Below are 20,871 nucleotides of genomic sequence, written 5' to 3' on the forward strand. Positions count from 1 at the left end.
CCAGAAATAAGTTAAAAGGCAGTCATTTAAGTTAGTTACTTATACCCCTACGCAGAATAGCATTTACATGTCTTTGGGAAGAGATAAGGTCTAGGACTGGGAATATTTTAGAGTCTACTCCAGCTATTCCTTTGTCCAAGAAACATCGACAGTGTCACATGCAGCAGGAATGTAACCATGGAAAAATTAGCAGCTCTATTCTAATTAATCAGGGACCAGTTACACAGTTTTCAAGTGACTCAGAACCTTTGGTTTTCTTTTTCTTTGCTACCTTTCTTGGTATATTTTTTTTTGGCTTACCTCCCTGGTCGTTGTTATTATTATAGCATTAGTGGGAATCCACAAAGAGTAGCACTTCAGTCTAATTGGCGTGAGAGGGTGTGGGTGATCGTCTGCATCTCCTGTTTAAGAATTCAGCCCAGGGATTTAGCCTGAAAGGACAGCGCAGAGAATGGAACAGGCTAGCATGCAGACAGGCACTAGGGAAATCAGACGGTGTCTCCGAGTTCCTGACTTTATTCAGATTCAGTCCCAGTGCTATCCACCGGAGTCTCTGCCTGTCTCCTTCCTCCCCAGTCCCTCTCCCATCTTCTCTGTTCGTCTCCTCCCCTGCCAGCCCATTCTGGAAAGGCCTTCTGTCTGTTGACAATCCAGGTCTTTAAAGCTGCTGACCTAAAGCTCCCTGTGGGGCTGCCCACATAACAACATCCCTTGCTCAAACCTCTCCCCTCTTTTTTCCACATGAATTGTAAATGCCATCAGAAGATGACAGATTGGGGCAACTATTAAGACTTTTTTTTCCTTCTATACCATACTTCACACAATATTTCTTCCTCCTGATTACAGAACTTGTTGGACACTAATGAACTTGTGCGTAGCGAACATGGATAGAATTCAAGGCATCTCAGTATTTTTATTTTCAATTCATTTATCTGAAGTCTTCATGTTGTTTTTATTTATTGGGGGAGAAGTTTCTGACAACTTTTAGATATTTAAAATGGTTCATAAATAACCACTGCTACTAAAAATTAAGCTTCTATTCCTCCTGGGGAAATGTTAAAATGTTAATAATCTTATGGCCTTAAAAACCCATTTCTAGATAAAAGAAGCATAAAAATATTCCTTGATGAACCTCCTGTGGAATCCTTCTTTAAATTCTTTTTTTCTGTGTATGTTTAGCCAATAACTCTGGTGTGAACAAACGGCAGATCACGGACCTTGTTGATCAGAGTATACAAATCAATGCACATTGTTTTGTGGTCACAGCAGATAATCGCTATATTCTTATCTGTGGATTCTGGGATAAGAGCTTCAGAGTTTACTCTACAGAAACAGGTAAGCTTAACTATGAAATACCTTTTTCTCTTCAAAATGCCTTTGTTAGACCCAGAGCTTAAAATAAAATCATGCTTAATAATGTACGCGTTTTCATCTTGAGTGTCAAGATTCAAATTAAATGTTCACGTTGTAAGTAACTCATTATAACTCTTTCCATTCCAAACATTAGCATGAGTCCTGATTTCATAGCACAAACGGGACTACTGTCCCTTCCCCAAATCAAGTCCAGTAAAAGACTTTAAACCTCCCCTTAGTCTGGCCCAACTCCTGGAGAATGAAAATCATGATTGTGTTGTTTTCGAAGTCATGTCCTTAAAAATCCCAAGGAACATTCTTGTATCATTTTTCAGAAGAAATTCAAGAAAGCATCTGTAGCTGGATTTGAATTAGCTTATAAATTTTCACATTTACAGATTCACTTTTCACAAATCTAGTAAAATAAAGTTAAGCTTATTACCATTTAAAGAAAAATAAATGAATTAAACCTACCGTTTTTTGTGTGTTTCAGGGAAATTAACTCAGATCGTGTTTGGCCACTGGGATGTGGTCACGTGCCTGGCCAGGTCTGAGTCATACATAGGCGGGGACTGCTACATTGTGTCTGGGTCTCGAGATGCTACCCTGCTTCTCTGGTACTGGAGTGGGCGACACCATATCATAGGAGACAACCCTAACAGCAGTGAGTATTTGTGTAGAAGTGTCCCATCAGACTACAAGTTTCTTTAAATATATTTTGCTTTTTTTATTTTTCTAACAGCTTTTCCTAGGGTTATAAGGATCTTTTTTAATTTTATTTTACTTTATTTTGTTATGTTAGTCACCATACAATACATCATTAGTTTTTAAAATATGAAAGCTTTAGGTGGCAAAAATCTTTGCTAGAATGTTGTTATGGTCAGAGTATAAAAAGAGTACTGTAACCTTCAACTTGGGGAAATTTCCAGATTGACCCTGTAGTTGGCAGTCTTCCCAACCTCCAAATGTCTCCATCCTTCAGAAATTTCCTTCAGTATCTCCTCATCCATTAAACTTTGTATAATTTCTCTCAACTGAATATATTCTCTCCCTCGTCTGAAATTCTATAAGGTTTTATTTGTGCCTCAGTGAGGACACTTATTACTTCCTACCACACAGTCTAGTAAATTTCTCCGTTTATTCGTTTAACAATGATTGGGTACTCCCTTCAGACTAGGCACCCGGACAGCAAAAACTGAGTAAGACAGTTCTTTGCTTGTGATGATTCCTAAGTATTTTTATTCAACAGTACTCCCTAAGATATCCTGTAGGGAAAAAGTGGGGGGACTCCAGGGTAAAATAATTTTAGAAAACAGTGCATTTACTCTTACTAGGTAAGTAAGTTCTGAAAGTCTTACTTACACAAACAAATCTGTTGAAATTTGTTTAACCCACAATTTCTCAAACGTGTTTTTCCATGGCCTCTTTTGCTCATGGCAGAACAGTTATTATTCTTTGGAATTGTTGTTCTGAGGAAACACTAAAATGGATCACGAGTCTCTCCCTTTCCATTTTAAATCTCTGGTTCCTGGGATAGTGATACACATAATAGGGTTTTCAATATTGTTAAATGAAGGGCACCTGGGTGGCTCAGTCGTTAGGTGTCTGCCTTCAGCTCAGGTCATGGTCCCAGCCAGGGTCCTGAGATCAAGCCCCGCATCGGGCTCCCTGCTCTGCGGGGACCCTGCTTCTCCCTCTCCCACTCCCCCTGCTTGTGTTCCCTCTCTCGCTGTGTCTCTCTCTGTCTGTCAAATACATAAATAAAATCTTTAAAAAATATATATTGTTAAATGAAGAACTAGATAAGAGATTGCCTAGCAATAATCACTGTTTTTAATTACCAAGCTTTCAGTAGTTTCAATGCAAATATTTCCTATAAAATAATGGTGTCTGTACAGTGTTGATAATGACAAGTACCTAAACCAGGGCAATTCTACTTGTAATTCATACGCTGGTCACAGCTTACACGGTACCTCCAAACAAACTGAACCATGAGTCTGGGTCTTCTTTATGACAAGACAGAGATAAGAGTTTTCCAGGAATGCTGGGTATCTGCCACTGAAATGTTGTAAGAGTAGTTGCCAAAATGGGGCACCTGGGTGGCTCAGTTGGTTAAGCGACTGCCTTCGGCTCAGGTCATGATCCTGGAGTCCTGGGATCGAGTCCCGCATCGGGCTCCCTGCTCGGCGGGGAGTCTGCTTCTCCCTCTGACCCTATCCCCTCTCATGCTCTCTCTATCTCATTGTCTCTCTCAAATAAACAAATAAAATTAAAAAAAAAAATCTTAAAAAAAAAAAAGAGTAGTTGCCAAATGGATGAGATGCTGTGTTTCAGCTGCATAGCGGGAGGCTGCCACCCCTGGTCTGTTCATTCCAGCCTATGAGAAAGCTGAGGATCGAAGCCCAGTTGTACGTCTGTCCACCCTTCAAGTCCCACCCACCCCTGCTCTTAAGCATTTTGACAAGAATATTGCAAAAAGAGGAAATGGCTTTTGATTGATAGGAGCGAAGGCCCTATCATAGTAGAGAAGAAAATGAAATATATATAAAATGAAATATATATGAATGAAGGTAGTGGGGGATGAACCAGATGCAACCAAATATTATGTGAGGTTTCATTCTTGCTGCTGGAGCTGAAGACCAACAGATAAAGAAACTAGAAGTATATCATGGAGTAACGTCTCTTAGCATAGACACTGAGTGAGAGAAAGTAGTGCATTATGCATATCAGCCTCTGCTCTAAGTTGTGAACCAAGTTGTGAACAAACAAACTGGTTTGAGGAAAAAAATATTCGGTGTTGCTCAAACAATTAGCTACCAATTCTACATTATAACAGATATCATACTCTAACTACTAAAAAGTTAATCTCCTTATTTATTCTTTTCTAAAACCATACCATTAAAAAAACCAGAAACTTCATTTTTAGCAGAATTCGTGTGTGTGTGTGTGTGTGTGTGTGTACATGTGTATAAGACACTTGATCTACCATGGATGGCTTTCTCATTCTCAAGCATGGCACATTATCACATATATTTTATCTAAATTTATTTTTGCATATTTACAAATCTTCATTTTCATAGTAGTGTAGTATTCATTAGAAAAGTCAAATTAAGCAGCAGGTCTGTGTAGTATCTTCCATCTATATTGATAAAAATTAAAAGATTTTAGATAACAAATTTTTTTTTAAGAAACAGAAGAGTGCTTGAAATCTCATTAACTAACATCTTCAAACTGGAGCTCAGAAATGATGAAAATGGTAGTTCCCAAAAGAGGATTCATTTCTTAAAAGCTACCACCTGGTAGCTGAGATAAGATATTTTATATATCATACTGCTATGAGGTAAAGAATTTTTTTACATGTTAAGTCATAGTAATTGTCTGTGTTAGCTACTTAATTTTAATGTGATTTTCTGATCTTTTAAATGAAAAGATGGTTAACGAAAGTGGCTTTAGTCCATCAGTTATCAAGAAAAATTAAATGTAGTAATACTTAGACTGGTTAAAGTTCCCTACAACAGGAGCTATATAAATAAAAATGTTTATATTGACCCTTAAGAACAAAATTGTGAATATTGTATTTGTTAATTGCAGCATTTTATTTAGGCTTTCAACAAAGACAAGATTATCCTTAAGAAATTAAGAATGTTATTATACATATCTTTTACTGTTGCCTCCATTAATAAGAATTTATTTTTGGTCAAAACTATTGTCATCATTATGACCCTAAATGACTTTATAAAACCCACCCTGCCAAGACTTCTTGAACATTTAATATGGACGTATGTCATATGGCTTTATTTCATCCATCATCCTTAATATAAGGGGGGAAAAATGCTCTTCTAGAATAAACAGGATGATCACCTAAAGTGTTAGGCAAGCAACAAGCACGTATTGAAGGCCTACTGGGTGCTGGTCCTATCTTAGCCTCTGGGAAAGCTGGATAGTCAAAGTCTCTGGCCTTCTGGAGTTTCCAAAACCCCATATTATACTAATCACCAAACTGCTTTTTCTGCTTGAATGTACTGAACACATTGAGTATTTATTAATGAATCATAAATTGCTATCAGATAATATTTGGTATCATACTACAAAATGTTTAGTCTTACATCTTGGATACAAAATAATAATTACGTTAAAAATTGGTGTCAGCTTTTTACCATATGGATAATTATAGTAGTAAAAAATTAATAATTAGTCATCTCTAGTACTTGATAGAGTGATTTATGGCTCAGAGTCTGTTAAAATAGCCAACCTGGTAGCACAGGTATGCATGACTAGAGAGACCACATATACTGGTAAATGCGCTTTTTTTTTGTAAAGGCAGTCACAGCCCACACTGAATTGCCTGTCACATCAGGGATCAGCCATGGGTGTTGACACAGACATAGTCCTTGCCATCAGAAAACTCACAACATGAAAGAAAAAGATTTTTTTTTTTCTGTCCCAGTTTAATCTATTCTAGCTACCAATTCACAGGTCAGAGAATCAGGCTGTGTGTTTTCTATCTTATAATGCGTTGCTACTCAAGACCAAAAAGCTGGTTATGTCTAAATTCATATTAAAGTGTGCGACACAATGCCCTTAGGTTTTGAGGGTTGTATATATTAACCTAGACTTGAAGGGGGAAGTCCTAGTGTGGAACATAACATGCCAGTAGCCATTAGAATTCAGGGGTTTGGTCTTGGTGTGGACATTGAATTGCTTTGTATGTCAGAGGCTGAATCTTATTTATTCAGTGCAACATAAAATGATAGGATTCACTTGATCACTTTCTCAAGATTAATTCAAGTGGCTAATATATTTATGTCCCTTCTGCATTGTCATTATTCTTTTTTAATGGAGAGCTCTATTAGTACCGCAGAGAAAATACAACTAATGCTTGTAGATTTTTTTAGGTAGGTGCAGAAAGAGTTTATGGTTTCATTGAGTCAAATATATTATTGTGAATAATTCAGACATCTCAGAAATAGTCTTTTCCTAGTTATTTTTATACTTTTATTGGATTCGCCACAAAGACGATGAACATCTATAAGCAGATTATGATCAAGAGTTTCAGACCATAAAAGAAATAAGCAGGTGCTACCAAGCACAGGTTGCAGTTGAATTACAGCTGTTTTATGAATATATTTTCTAATACTAATATCCAGTGTTACTCTTTCAAACTTGGGACTTTGAACATAGAAAATTTTCTTGGAGATTTAAATAGGCCCCTGACTAGATAACAGAATCGCAGAGATGTGAGGGACAGATGCTTTCATCTGAAACACTCTTTTGCACAAATTCTGAAACTAATTTGGAAGTGATAAAAATTAATTTGCGCACTCTAATTGGAATCAGCCTACTGCATGAAAGAAAGGAGAGCAGAGCAGGCAATTTGTGCTAAAAGCTGATTGAATTTTTTTGTCAGGTAGGTATCTTGGACTTGGCCGTTTATCCTCCTGAGCCCCTCTTCGCAATATATCACAACCCATCTCTGACTGGTGTTCTTTAAAAGGATCAATGCTATTCCTGTTGAATCCCTGGAGCCCAAAATTTCATTGATCTTGGGACTTGACATTTCTCATTACGTGCTGTAGCTTCCAACAGGATAGTCACAAGAGGGGCAAGTCAACATTGTTGTCTCTTCAGCAGACACTTAAAATACACTGGGACCTCAGCTCAAAATCCAATTTGCTTTTAGAGTGTATGGTTGTAATGTTTATACCAGATATAAGGTACTTGGTAGAGAGTCTGTCGATACATACATAGGACATTTTTTAAATCATAGCAGTAGGAAATTTTGGAAGAGAATTTACTGTTCATCTTTTCAGATCCCATCTACAGATATTCATCGAGTGACATGCATAAGACATGATTATGCCTTTTCAATCTCACTTTTTAAAAATAAGTCTTATAGCTCATGTATGAGCATTATGCAAAGTATGAAACAAGAAGCCCATTGAAAAGGAGACTCCAGCTGTGCGCACATCCCTTCCCTGGGCTCCCATTGTGTGAGCTTCAGCTCTGGACACCGAGCCTCCTGCCAGCCACAGCCTGTCACTAAACATCTGCCAAATCCTAGGCCTCTCTTTGTTTGCATCCAGCCTTCTCTTACTATGGCTATCCTGGTGCCCAGCGCCGTGACCACCACTGATCAGTGGTATCGTACCAGATGAAAGCCTGGACAAAGGACAGTCCAGAGATATTTTTAACATATATGTATGTTTGCCTCACTTCTCAGACCAAGGGATCTTATCTAGGGCTTATGAATGTATGAAATGTATCAGAGGAAGCATAGTTATCTGTGAACAAGTCCTAACTCCTCGGACTTTCAAAAATGACGTCTGAAATGTAACATCCTTTTCTCAGCCTTGAATCCCCTCAGCCTAACATGGGGAGACTTTATAAGGTTCCTGACTAAGAAGGGGGCTGAATACCACTTGGTCAGTGCCTTTCCTGTCCCTTTATGGAACTGAGGCTGCAAGGCTCTTTGGCTGGGGTCAAAAGCAATATAAAAAAAATGTAGGAGTGGGGTGCCTGGGTGGCTCAGTCGTTAAGCGCCTGCCTTCGGCTCAGGTCATGATCCCAGCGTCCTGGGATCGAGCTCCGCATCGGGCTCCCTGCTCGGCGGGAAGCCTGCTTCTCCCTCTCCCACTCCCCCTGCTTGTGTTCCCTCTCTCGCTGTGTCTCTCTCTGTCAAATAAATAAATAAAATCTTTAAAAAAAAAAATGTAGGAGTTGACTAATACATTTCCGTGATCAGAGAACTTCAGATCCGCACCGGGAGGGTTGGGGGTGTCTCTGGGCGTTATACAAAGTTCTACTTCCTTGGATTATACTGTTGACTGTTTGGGGAAGGTAGTGGCAGGACAGTAATGTCCTTGACCTACATCCAGGTTCAGGACTTCAAGGGAGGAGATTTGTCCTGCCATTTCAGCGCTCAGAGGTGGTCAGTGTCATCTCTGCAAGAGAAAAAAGTGTAGAGTTAATGAATAGCTATCTTCTGTTTTCCAGTGAGTACTCTGTGAGTATGTAATAAAAAGGAAACCGCATCAGAGGGCACTTTCCAAGCCCGGGGATGTTTTTATGTGGGTCACCTGTGACCTGTGGAAAATGTGGGCCCAGGCACTGTGGGTGCTTGGGCCAGACCTCTGCAGGTGGCTGAGGACACAGAGTCCCCATAAGGGACTCTTCACGGACACAGTTCTTCTGAGCTGCCCTAACAATTAACTAGCATTTTTTTTTTTAAATAAATCTTGAAAATCAGAGTAGTGAATAAAATACTTATTCTGGGATTTCAAGCCATCCGGTTTTTATGTAGGTATAAACATGAATGAAAATACCTTCCACAGGGATTCTGCAGTGAGCTAACAAAGGTTGTAGATAAAATCTGAACGTCATAGATCATCGAGACGTTCATCCTCTGACTCCAGCAGAACTGCGCCGAGGGCCATAGATTGTAGAAACTCTGCTGTTTTTGTTTAGCTCTTAATTCAGAAGGACCAAAGCTTCTCCCTGCGTAGTCGTCCCACAAATAAGGTTTAAAATAATAAGAACCATGAGTATCTTTACTTTGATCATTTCTCTAAAAGCAGAGACCCATCTCACTGAAAAAGTTCCTCGTCAGTGCCATGTGAATAACAGCATCTAATATCTTTGTACTGTTTTCATCACCCATTCTGAAAATATTGAAATGGCTTTTGCTTAAAAATGAGATGGAATCTGTTTATAATAAGCCTTTTATATTTGGAGTTTCCAAATGCTTGCCTATAAGCAATCTCAAAATCGGGCATGTTTGTTCTTTATCATCCATGGGGATTCCATCACACGGAGAGCTCTTCTGTTGAGGAGATGAGGGGGGTTGAGGGCGATGACGCTGTGGTCCTGGTGGGGGGGCGGTCCTCACCTGCACCTCCCTGTGCACAGGCCCTTTAACCCCCAGCTACATCCATCAATTGTGATGTGACAGTGACAGAATATTCCCAAGATTTTGAATGATTGTTGGGGTGTGTGACATCTGTCCCTGGCAATGAAATGTCCCTGGCAGGGAAATATGCTTTCCCCCTGCTGCAAGTTTCCCAACTCAGAAACCCCCGGATAACATTTTATTGACTTTTCTCTAGTTTAAAGAGGGAAAACAGTGCTGTTAGGGGCCCTAAACAATATCCCCTAATAGTTAAGTTCCATAATATGTTCAAATGATCTGGGGAGATTGTAATGAAAAAAATTTTTTTAGCTTTCTAAATCAGAGGCAAGCCTTTGAAAACCTTACTTCTTAATAGAAAATAGATTACATACATGAGGAATAGTTTTATACATGTTTTTCAGTTCCCTGCAAGAGAACTAGATTGCTTTCTACTTTTTTCTGTGGCCTATAAGGGAAAAGTTTAGAAAACTCTTTATGTAAATTTTATTAAGCATATAATTTCAGGATTTTTCAATTCACCAGTCTCTCTGACATAAAATAATCTTAGAAAAATTAGGGATAATATTTATGCAGAAAATCTTAATTCTCATTTTACCAGGGAACGCAAGGCATCTTGGAAGCATCATTTTATAAATATGTCTCGGACAAATCCGGGACTGCTGACAAATATAAATGGATACTTTGCCAATATTCAAACACATTATAGCAGTATACATAAACTTAGAAGAAGATGACACACTCACTTGGGCCGCCATCCCCCTTCTTCCATACTCCATCAGAGAGATGCCTCAAAAGCAAAATGGAAATTGATGGATCTGGGAAAGCCCACATAAAACTGAGCAATTCCTGGAGACAGAAGATGGGTGGGTGTAAAGGAGGAAGTATTGGCAAACCAGAGGGAAGCGCACTGTGTGCCGTGCAGGATGAGGCATCTTAGTTATGCTCTTCTCCCCCAGAATTTTCCCAGACCTATTGTTGCCTTCCGTCCGGCCACTGTGGGGCATAGGATTGGAGCGCCCGCGCAGCTGTTCAGTGCTGCAGGTCACATCGGTGCCAAGGGAGGGGCTATCCAGGAGGCAGGCACAATTGCCAGCCCTTGAACATTCACTTCGCAACCCCCCACCCCGGCCCCCTCCACAGTGAGGCCCAGGCATCGCAGCCCAGGAGGCAACGCTCAGAGCCGTGTCAAGCCCGAAGCACAGGGCGGTTCTCTGAGAGACAAGAATTGGGAGTGGGGGGTACTCCATCCAGAACAGGATTGACAGGGAAGAACACGCCAGCACGGAAGGAACTCAAGCACTATTAAAAAAGATCACAAACTCAACAACCAGGTGAAGCAGAATGAACAAAAGAGAAAAATACAGAACTTTTTTTTTAAAAGGCACGTCTGGGGCCCTTGGATGGCTCATTCGGTTACGCGTCTTAATCTTGGTTTCGGCTCAGGTCATGATCTCATGGTCATGAGATGGAGCCCCTGTCCGCTCCGCGAGGGGTATGGAGCCTGCTTGAGATTCACGCTCTCCTCTCCCTCTGCCGCTCCCAGCCCCGGCTCACACATGCGTGCTCTCTCTCTCTCAAAAAAATATAAATAAATAAAAAGGCTTTAAGTATAAGATATAAGAAAGCACCAAAGTTATTGGTAATGTTCTATATTTCTTAACCTAGGAGGTAAGCACAAGTGAATTTATTTTTTTCTCTTAATTTTATACATGTGTTATAAATATTTAATATGTAGCTAATTTTTAATTATTTATTTCTAAAAACAAAGGAAAATCAGGTAGCTTTATGGAAGCTACCAACATGAAAAGAATTTGTGACCTTGGAGAAAAAAATTAATCTACAAAAATGTTCCTCAAACTTCACTGTTACACTGATCCCTTTTAAAGAGAAGAAAATTGTCATTAACCCTAACCCCTCCACCCCCACAAAAAACCCTCTGACTCTGAGGACTGTGTTCTTGGACCCCATGAACAAGTTTGAGAAACACTGAATTAATTAGTTCGTCTTAATTTTTAAAGCATATGTCAATTTTAAATTGCCACGGCATAAATTTTTGACAGCAAAGAGAGATCTCATCTTTATAACTGGTTAACAAATATGTTGAGAGTATCATCAAAGTATAAATCTGAAATTTAAAATTTTTCATGCAACTTTTCCACTCCCAAGAAAACATCCACAGAGCCCAGGGTACACAGACCCTAGTTTGAGAAATACCAAGAATTCTGGAAGAGTTGCAGTTACAAGACCAAGTTCCAACATGCCTTTTCAAGGAGAAAAAGTAATGGTCAATAAACCTGATAACTTAAGATGAAATAATATATTTGTATGTATGCACAGAGGCGTATTTATGTATACCACTTACTGTTTGCTAAGGTGATACTGTAGAGTCAACTAAACCACACATCCAGATAAACCAAAGTCATACAATAGGAGTCAGCTAGAACTGTTTAAAAATAAAAACGGGGGCGCCTGGGTGGCTCAGTCGGTTAAACGGTTGCCTTCGGCTCAGGTCATGATCCCAGGGTCCTGGGATCCAGCCCTGCGTCGGGCTCCCTGCTCAGCGGGAGGCCTGCTTCTCCCTCTCCCTTTGGGCCTCCCCCCTGCTTGTGCTCTCCTGCTCTCTCTCTCTGTCAAATAAATAAATAAAATCTTTTAAAAAAATAAATAAAATAAAAACAAAGTAATAGGCATAAGACATTAATAAGCGTGATGTTAATGAAAAATGGAAATAGTGGGGTATTACAAGGCATCGATAAATATTTGTTGAATCTGATTGGGTGGTTCAGGTCCAAACTGTACGGTTACTAAGTGTTTCACATCCTCCTTTCTGATCACCCCACTTTCAGTAGAATTTCACTTCAGTGAGTCTTTGAAAGATCCTCACATAGGCCCAGGATGGCCAACACTGGCTCTCTTTTCCCACCCACCAATGGAACCACTGAGAACCCTACCCAGGTTGGCACCATAGCCCATTCACCTTCCCCAGTGCCTCTGTGACTTGCTATTGTTTCCTTTTCCTTCACAAGTCTGCACCCAAGACTGTAGAGACCCCTCATTTCTGTCCCAGACGGGCTTCTCCCAACAGTTTGCCCCGTAAGACAATGTTAGGCATGATGCCCTCTCAACTTTGCTGATCCTTCTCACGCTGTCTTTGTGCAGGTTGCTCAGCAGACATTCTGATGCTGTCTTTAGATGGAGGGCTTTTGATCCCTGCTGTACTCGGTGCACATAAGCTGTTCTTCCTCACACTTGGCATTGTCGAGCATCTCCAGTGTCAAGCCTGGGGAAGGCCACGGTTGTTTGATGAGTTCTCAAGAGTTCCAGGTTATGCTTTACACCTCTCCACACTCTTTACCTAGCCTGCTTAGAAGAATGCCTGTCACTTAAAAGTCATCCCCTTAATGATTGCAAAAGCACTTAGCAGTGAAAATGCTTATGTCACATAATGCAGCTGGACTTTTTAGCTAAATTCGATTTAATGTTAAGTCAAGGGGAAACTCAAGATGATCATCTCTTCTTTCCTTCACTACTTTCCTCTCCCCTCAAAATCAAAGCACCTCAGCCTGTTTTGTTGGAGATTTTAGGGAACATTTTTACATGGGTAAGAGCATGGGTTTCAAAATTAGATAGCTCTGGGTTCAATTCCAGCACTTGGTAGCTGTATGAACTTGTGCAGGTTGAATAACCTTGCAAAGCTTTGCACAGTGGCAGTATCGTAGCCAATGAGGTTTATCCGAGGCGCGATTATTGCTAATCGAATAACCTTGCAAAGCCTTGGGTTTCTAGGCTATAATAGGGATAATCACAGTCCCTGCCTCATGTGAATATTGCCGTAAGTAAGTGAGAAAATGCATCTATGTGCTTTGGCAGGCTTGGTGTCTGTTTCATAACAATAGGAAAGGCAGGAGAGCCATCACCACTGTGGCAACGTTGTAGGCACGTCTCATCTGTCAACTTATTCAAGTCATCTGAAGGACCCACGCTGTAGGTTTACTGTAGCAGTAGTTTACAGGTTGAGGGAACAGCAGAGAGGTTAAGCCACTGGCTCATGGTCACACAGCTAGTAAATGCCCTTAATAAACATGAATGACTTTTAAATGTTCGATTTAATGGTGTAGCTCTTCATTTCTGGCATCGGTCTGTACTAACTCACTGCTCCTTTTTTCCTTGCAGGTGACTATCCAGCACCCAGAGCTGTCCTCACAGGCCATGACCATGAAGTTGTCTGTGTTTCTGTCTGTGCAGAACTTGGACTTGTTATCAGTGGTGCTAAAGGTCAGAAGGCATTTCCTTCATTTTAGGTCTTAAAAACCTGTACTCTTTTCTCAAGTTAACCATGATTTATGATTTATTTCCTTTAGGAGCCTCTCTACAGACAATGGAATCCCTGGGTTCTTTGCAACTGTTTTGTTTTATTATTAATATTTACTAGTACTAATATGGAATATACATAAAATGTTATGTAGTATTTTGTGGTCACCAGCATTCTAGCCGGAACACTGGTAAATTAAACTGCAGCACATCCCTAGGATGCAGCCATTAAAAATAACATATAAAAGTTGGGGGAGGTATCCGTGAAGCAGTGGGAGTCTTGGGGGCGTCAGGTTGCTTCTCAGACATAGCCTTGGACCCACCTCCCTCCAGAGCCCCTTCCTTCATAAGGCCCGGGGCTGTGTAGAGGTTGGTGGGAAAGGAAACATGATCACTTGTTGAGGGTTTGACTTTTTGTGGATGAAGTGTTGTTTCAGAAAAAGTCAGGAAACTTGGATTCTAATTCCGGATCAGAAGCCCAATTCTCCGTGGTGAGGCTCTGGGGCAAGAAGGAGCCTGATGCCGAGGAGAAACTGCAAGAATACCAGAGGGGCTGAGTAGATACTGTGGCGCAGACTTAGGGAGCAAGAGGGCTGACAGGCGGGAGGGCCGGGGGCATAGGGGTTTGCCCTGTGTATTTTGTTCGAAGCATAGTGGGAACCCACTGAAGTTTTTTTAAGCAAAGTGATGCGATGATCAGATTTGGTTTTCAGGAGCTTATCCTGGCTGCTTTATGGAGAACGGATATAATGTCTGAAGGTTAGGGACTATGTTTTTTCACTTTCGTATCTAAGAGTAAAATGACTCTGTGGACACATAGGATATTTTCAATAAATGTCTTTTTACTTAAAAAAAAAAAGAGCAACAATATGTGTAATATTATTCTGTTCTGTAAAGTGAAAAGGAAAAGAAAACAAAGACACATAGTAGGTATAGGAAAAAAACGGTATTTTCTAAAGGCGATGGGTGATATTAGAGGTGATTGCTATTTTCTTTTTCTCCCGAATTTTCTGTATTTTCTATCACTTTAGTAATCAGGAAAAAATTTAGGTGTAGCCTTATAATGCCACTTGTTTTGTAAACTACGTATCTACTGGAGTCAATTGGAAAATAGAAATGTAATTAATTAACTGTCTTTGTGAGGTTGTTTTGTTGGGGGGTGGGTAATACAAAACTATATGAACCAGTTATTTCTATCAACTTGCCTAGTAAAATTTTTATCTTATCAACCCAATTTCTACGGGGGAGGGGCAGAAATCAGAGCAAAGTAAGTCACTCCCCAGCTTACTTTTTTATACTCTTGCCTCATTGTTCATATTTACAGATGAAACATCTTTCTGTAGTATGAATTACTTAATTAAGTATCTTAATTTTGCCTTTTACATTTCATAGTAATGTATTTATGTGGTATAATGTTAAAGTTTTGATGATACTCAAGAAAATTAGCAGTTGCTTTGATAATTCTCCTAAACTTTTGAGAAACACAAACTAAAAAAGAAAACTTCCAAAAACACAAACTTTAAAAAAGAAAACTTCGAGACATACAATCTTCTCTTGTCACGTTATCTATGAAGTGTATCTTTTTTTATGAATAATATCTCGTGAGGGAAAAGACCAAGTATTTCCCTAGATAAAAAGTTGGGAAGTTCTGTGTGTGTTAACAGCTCCCTGTATTTGATCTGTGTGGTTTTTTTTTTTTTTCATATATATATTTTTTTATTTAAAGTCAATTAGCCAACATATAGTACATCATTAGTTTCAGATGCAGTATTCAATGATTCATCAGTTGCGTATATGATCTGTTTAAATATACCATCAGTGCTTGGCTCCTGCCAGGCTTACCTCTTTTTTTTTCTGCCTTCTTGCAACAAATCAGAGTGTATATACCCAGGTAGGGTTTGTAGGTTAGTGAGAGCTCATATGTGACTTGTCACGAATGACTCTGGCCATGGATTTCCTCCTCCTGCAGAGGGCCCTTGCCTTGTCCACACCATCACTGGAGATTTGCTGCGAGCCCTTGAAGGACCAGAAAACTGCTTGTTCCCACGCTTGATTTCCGTCTCTAGTGAAGGCCACTGTATCATATACTATGAACGAGGGCGATTCAGCAATTTCAGCATTAACGGGAAACTTTTGGCTCAGATGGAGATCAACGATTCAACCAGGGTAAATCTGCATGTTTAGTGCTAAACAGGGACTGAAGCCACGAGATTGATCAACTATTTTACATTAAGCAATTCATGATAGAATTTCTGGTATCTGGATAAATAAATGTGTGCTGGTTTGTTTTTTAAGAGATTATTTATTTATTTGAGAGAGAGAGCATAAACAGGGTGGTAGGGCAGAAGGAGAGGGAGAAGCAGACTCCCCGCTGAATAGGGCAGGACTTGATAGGAGGGGGGGAGGAGGGGGGGCGCCCTGAAATCACTATCTGAGCCGAAGGCAGAAGCTTAACCAACTGAGCCACCCAGGCACCCCAAATGTGTGCTGGTTTTAAAAGCATGTAAATGCATGTAGATGGATGCTTTGAACAAACCCACAATTCATTTAATCCCAAGTAGTTAACTCAGTGAATTAGATTTTAGAGATGACAGCTTTTGTTTGATTAGAGGTCAGACCCCTGAGGAGATTTTTGTTTGGCTCCTTTATAAACTGTGCTGCACCCCCTGACATTATAAGTGAGTTTATTGTCAAAGAATCTTACCTTTAGAGCCCCAGACCAAAATTACGTGTACCAGATTGCCCTTCACTCATAAATGAATTGTAATTGTTGGTTTATCATTATTAAAAGTTGTTTTAAAATATGCTTCCGCCATTTGTTCTGAAAGTCTTGACATTGTTAATATTCAGGACTTAACAAAACATCATGTTCCTTAATTCTCAAGTTCTTCCTGAATTAGATTGATAATATTCCCTTTGGGACTTCTGTTATTTTGTAACCTTATTGGTTTTAATAAGACCCTTTGTTTATGTAAGAACTCTGATGAATTCCACATTGGAAATGCTGGGGACTGGACGTCAGGCAACTTGGACCAATGGCTAAAAGTAGATAATAATTACGAGGGAACTGTGTGGAGTGCTTTTCAGTAAATGAGCATTGACCAGATGGGAAAAGCTGAGACAAATTGTTGTTTTTCTGCCTTTTCCGAAGGCCATTCTCCTGAGTAGCGATGGCCAGAACCTGGTGACCGGAGGGGACAATGGTGTGGTGGAGGTCTGGCAGGCCTGTGACTTCAAGCAGCTGTACATTTACCCCGGATGTGATGCTGGCATCAGAGCAATGGACTTGTCCCATGACCAGAGGTGAGCCCCGTCGGGGGGAAACGTAAGCATGTGAGCGCTGTCACTGAAAGTTCTTTACATTCTACCACGGGTGAAATGTGCTGTGAATAAGATTCCAGCGCCCAGATGGAAGAAAGAGTAGCACAGAAAAGGGTAAATAGAGGAGGGGAGTAAGTGCACTAAGAAAGGAGTCTGGGAAGAAGAAAACAGAGGAAGAGAGTAAGAGGGGGTGGGGGGCGGAAAAAAGAAAGGAAGAAATGGGTCTGAGGAAGAACAGGCACATCCAGACACTGCTCAAAACAGAATTATTCCCACCAACGTCTCTGTTCTAAGACCCTCACCTCGTCTCAGACCGGACCCCCTGGCTTCCATTCTGAGAAGGGATCCATGTTTCTCAGCGCAGGTGTGTTTCAGCTTGAGACATACCTGTAGCTAGCAATTTCCAGCAGAGCTGGCCTCTGCTTGAAAAGATGCAAAACACTCACCTGTTACTGAAACAATCCCCACCTCCCACTTCCTTATTCACATATTCCTCATTTATGTTATTTTGTTATATTTTATATATTTCCCTGAAACACTACAATCTTTTATTTTTTGAAAGAATTGACAGTTAATTAATTAATATGATTTTCCATTGTTCCTTGATTGGCAAGAGGATTTTACTATTTCCTAAAACTCACCTTGGGGTTTACTGTAAAGTGAAAAGGATACTTGGAATATGAAGTCTAAAATTTCTAGATTTAAAAAATTTTAAACTCTATAATCTTAATGTGGTATGTAATTTCTTCTTTTTGCTGTATATTCAACAGAAATAAGAAAAGCTTATTAACCAACTTTTTTCAACTATATGTATATTCTTTATAAAGATATGGGTTTCAAAATATTATAATAGTAAGGCTATATCACAAACTTAACAAAGCATCTTCACAATCTAGTAAGATGCTACTGAAGTCATCAAGAAAAGCAACAGAATTTAATTTAGTTTGGGGAAGGGATATATTTGATCTGCAGCCCAGCCTGTCTTTAAAGAAAACTTTTAAGAAGCGGTATTCCAAAATACTGTAGTCCATATTCATGAGTAAATGGGAACGCTTTATTGTGTAATTATGTGTATATACATGAGGGTTTCTAAAGTATTTGAAATAAAGTATTTGAAATTGTGTTTTTAAGTAGTTTAAATGGTCTCCCTGACATTCTTACTCACACATGTATTCATGCTTCGAACCTTTGCCCCCATCATAGATTAAGCACTACTAAGTCCTAAGATTACTGACCCCCTAGGAGCTCAAATAATCATAATAATTGTATGTGAGGGAAGCAGGGACAGCATGGCAGGAGAAGGAAGTGATTGACTTTTCTGGAGGGGTGAGGAGGGCAAGAGAGGCTCTATTCAGTAGGCATCAGGAGGGACGGTAGATGGGGAGCGTCTGCAGTCACAGTCGTGTCAGGAGTCTCCAAAGAGGAGTGAAGAAAGACGTTGATCAAGTTTCTATTTCTATTTGAATCGCAGCCCTGATTTCAATTATTTTTGTGTCTTATAATGTCCCTGATACGTTGGAGCAGTGGCATGCACACATTGAGGATGCCCCTACTCGAAGAGTATTTTTCAGATGAGCTGTCTGATCCCAAGCTAAACCACCCTTGGTCTGGCAGTCCGGGTCTGAGCAGGATTGATTCCAGTTCTCCCAGGAGAACCAGGAATAAAACCTGTGTCGATGACCACAAAACCAAGACCCTGGGGAGCTCAGAGATCGTGATACCGTCTAGTAGAAAGTAGCAACCACATCAATGATTTTGCATCACTCTTAACTGCCGTCTCTGCTTTTCCAGGACGCTGATCACTGGCATGGCTTCCGGTAGCATTGTAGCTTTTAATATAGATTTTAATCGGTGGCATTATGAGCATCAGAACAGATACTGAAGACAAATGAAGAACCAAAAGCCAAGTCAGAGCTGAGAGCACAAGTGCTGCATGGAAAGGCAATATCTCTGGTGGAAAAAACTCGTCTACATCGACCTCCGTTTGTACATTCCATCACACCCAGCAATAGCTGTACATTGTAGTCAGCAGCCATTTTACTTTGTGTGTTTTTTCACGACTGAACACCAGCTGCTACCAAGCAAGCTTATATCATGTAAATTATATGAATTAGGAGATGTTTTGGTAATTATTTCATATATTGTTGTTTATTGAGAAAAGGTAGTAGGACGCGTCACAAGAGACTTTTGACAATTCTGAGGAACCTTGTGTCCAGTTGTTACAAAGTTTAAGCTTTGAACCTAACCTGCATCCCATTTCCAGCCTCTTTTCAAGCTGAGAAAAAAAAAAAAAAACACGTTTGATACTTTGTACATCAGATGCATCTTATTTAAAGGGATACTTTTGTAAAAGTAAAACCTTGTATAAAGAACAAAACGTTTCTTAATTTTATTGTGGAGTTACAACTTGCATGTTCTTTAATCCTGATGTCTTGATGGAACAGGTGCATTCACACTATGAACCAGAAAGATCTGTCCAAGGACACAGCTTGTATGAAAGGGTTGAATTTGGGCTCAATCAGTAATTTTTGACATTTTCACCAAAATATGGTTTGCACTTTTTAATCTAAATTCATCCCTTCTCAGTGAAATTTGCTCATAAAGCATTTGGATACTAAGCCATTATTTGCCATTTTTGCTACTTGATACAAAGAAAATTCAGCCTTACCCTTCATAATTTGAAGACACAGCAGAAAGGGGGCTTAGGGATGAGGTCTTGGTTTTTATTGTATAAATAGGAGTCACGATCGTTAGTTCCATGGTAATGACTTCCCAGCTCCTGGGCATCTCTTCCAGAGTCATCCTGCTGGTTTAGTGTGTGTACATTAGGGGAGGAGAATCTGATGCTAACTATTTTTGGTTTTGTTCCTTGGGTTTTTTCTTTTCCTCTTTGGTTCTCGAATAGCTTAGTTTCTTTAATAACGAGTCAGACTTTATTATAACAATAACTGAGGCTATTCTTTTAGGTTCTTGTGCAGTTCTCACCTAAAGCCACATTCTTAGCCTAAGGCACTTCATCTTTTATGATATAAAATGATGGGTATCAAATGATTTTCCATACCTTGTACTGATCAAGTTATACACCCAGGGGTATATACACTTTATTCATGTTTCTTCTTTGTATATTTGGTGGCTGTATTGTCATAGATGTACATATTGTGTCGGTAGGGCTATGAGGCATGTTCCAGGAATGTAATTTTCTCAGAATTTATACTCACTTGCAGTCATTTATTTAAAAAGATACAACAAGATAATGGGTTCTTTGTATTGGCACTTTGCACCAGAAACATATCATTATTTATTGATGTGATTACTTATTTGTCATCCACCTTGTATTAGTAAGTTTTAGCACTGAATTCCTTCTTCATTGTTGTTTGTATTTATGATATTCTGAAATTCTGGGGGATCAGCGTAATGATTAAGTTATTCATCACCAGGCTGTAAGCAATATCTTGAGTTTGTAGCTTAGAAGTGGGAGGATACCGAACATCTGGAAGACAAGTTCATTTCATCTTGAGATCATGGTGAAATATTTTGGATATATAAATTCCTTAAGCTATTGTAACCATGTTTTATTGCAAAGATGTAAAATATGCCAGATGTGTGTGAGTTGGAAATCAAAAAAAGAAAAATAAAATATGCAAAGAATTCACTGATTGTTTCACATTTCATTGGACACTTCACTGACATGCATTCATTATGCTGTCATACAAGTTTAAGAAATCAACATCACCTCATATAAAGGCCTACAGCATCTCAAAACATGAAATAGAGTCCTAATGAGGTTCCGTAATTTGCTGAAACACGGGCTTCTCTGCTTGACCATCTGGCAGGGATTTGGGGCAACAGTGACCAGAGGGAAACAGCCCTGGGGTTTCTTCCACATAATCCACTTTCTGGATTATTTTTATTTTATTTAAAAGGAACTAAATGCCGGTGATGGTGAAGAGTACAATTGCTCATTACATTAATATTATCAA

The 20,871-nt window shown here is 39.6% G+C and overlaps 1 protein-coding gene and 1 pseudogene across 1 annotated transcript in view; both read left to right on the forward strand.

Moving 5' to 3' along the window:
- Nucleotides 1–20,543, forward strand: part of NBEA (neurobeachin) — a 609,173-nt gene extending 588,630 nt beyond the window's left edge. Inside the window, exons 47-52 of the mRNA XM_081815498.1 lie at nt 1,180–1,335; nt 1,847–2,017; nt 13,433–13,534; nt 15,540–15,736; nt 16,722–16,873; nt 18,683–20,543. Of these exons, the coding sequence (XP_081671624.1) occupies nt 1,180–1,335; nt 1,847–2,017; nt 13,433–13,534; nt 15,540–15,736; nt 16,722–16,873; nt 18,683–18,773 (869 nt within the window). The 3' untranslated portion in view covers nt 18,774–20,543. The remainder of the gene's footprint in view (nt 1–1,179; nt 1,336–1,846; nt 2,018–13,432; nt 13,535–15,539; nt 15,737–16,721; nt 16,874–18,682) is intronic.
- On the forward strand, nt 12,953–13,022 carry LOC115940250 (U4 spliceosomal RNA; annotated as a pseudogene).
- Nucleotides 20,544–20,871: the final 328 nt, after the last annotated feature.

This window comes from Leptonychotes weddellii, chromosome 3 (assembly GCF_054177405.1).
Source record: "Leptonychotes weddellii isolate Sample4059 chromosome 3, ASM5417740v2, whole genome shotgun sequence".
Lineage (NCBI taxonomy): Eukaryota > Metazoa > Chordata > Mammalia > Carnivora > Phocidae > Leptonychotes > Leptonychotes weddellii.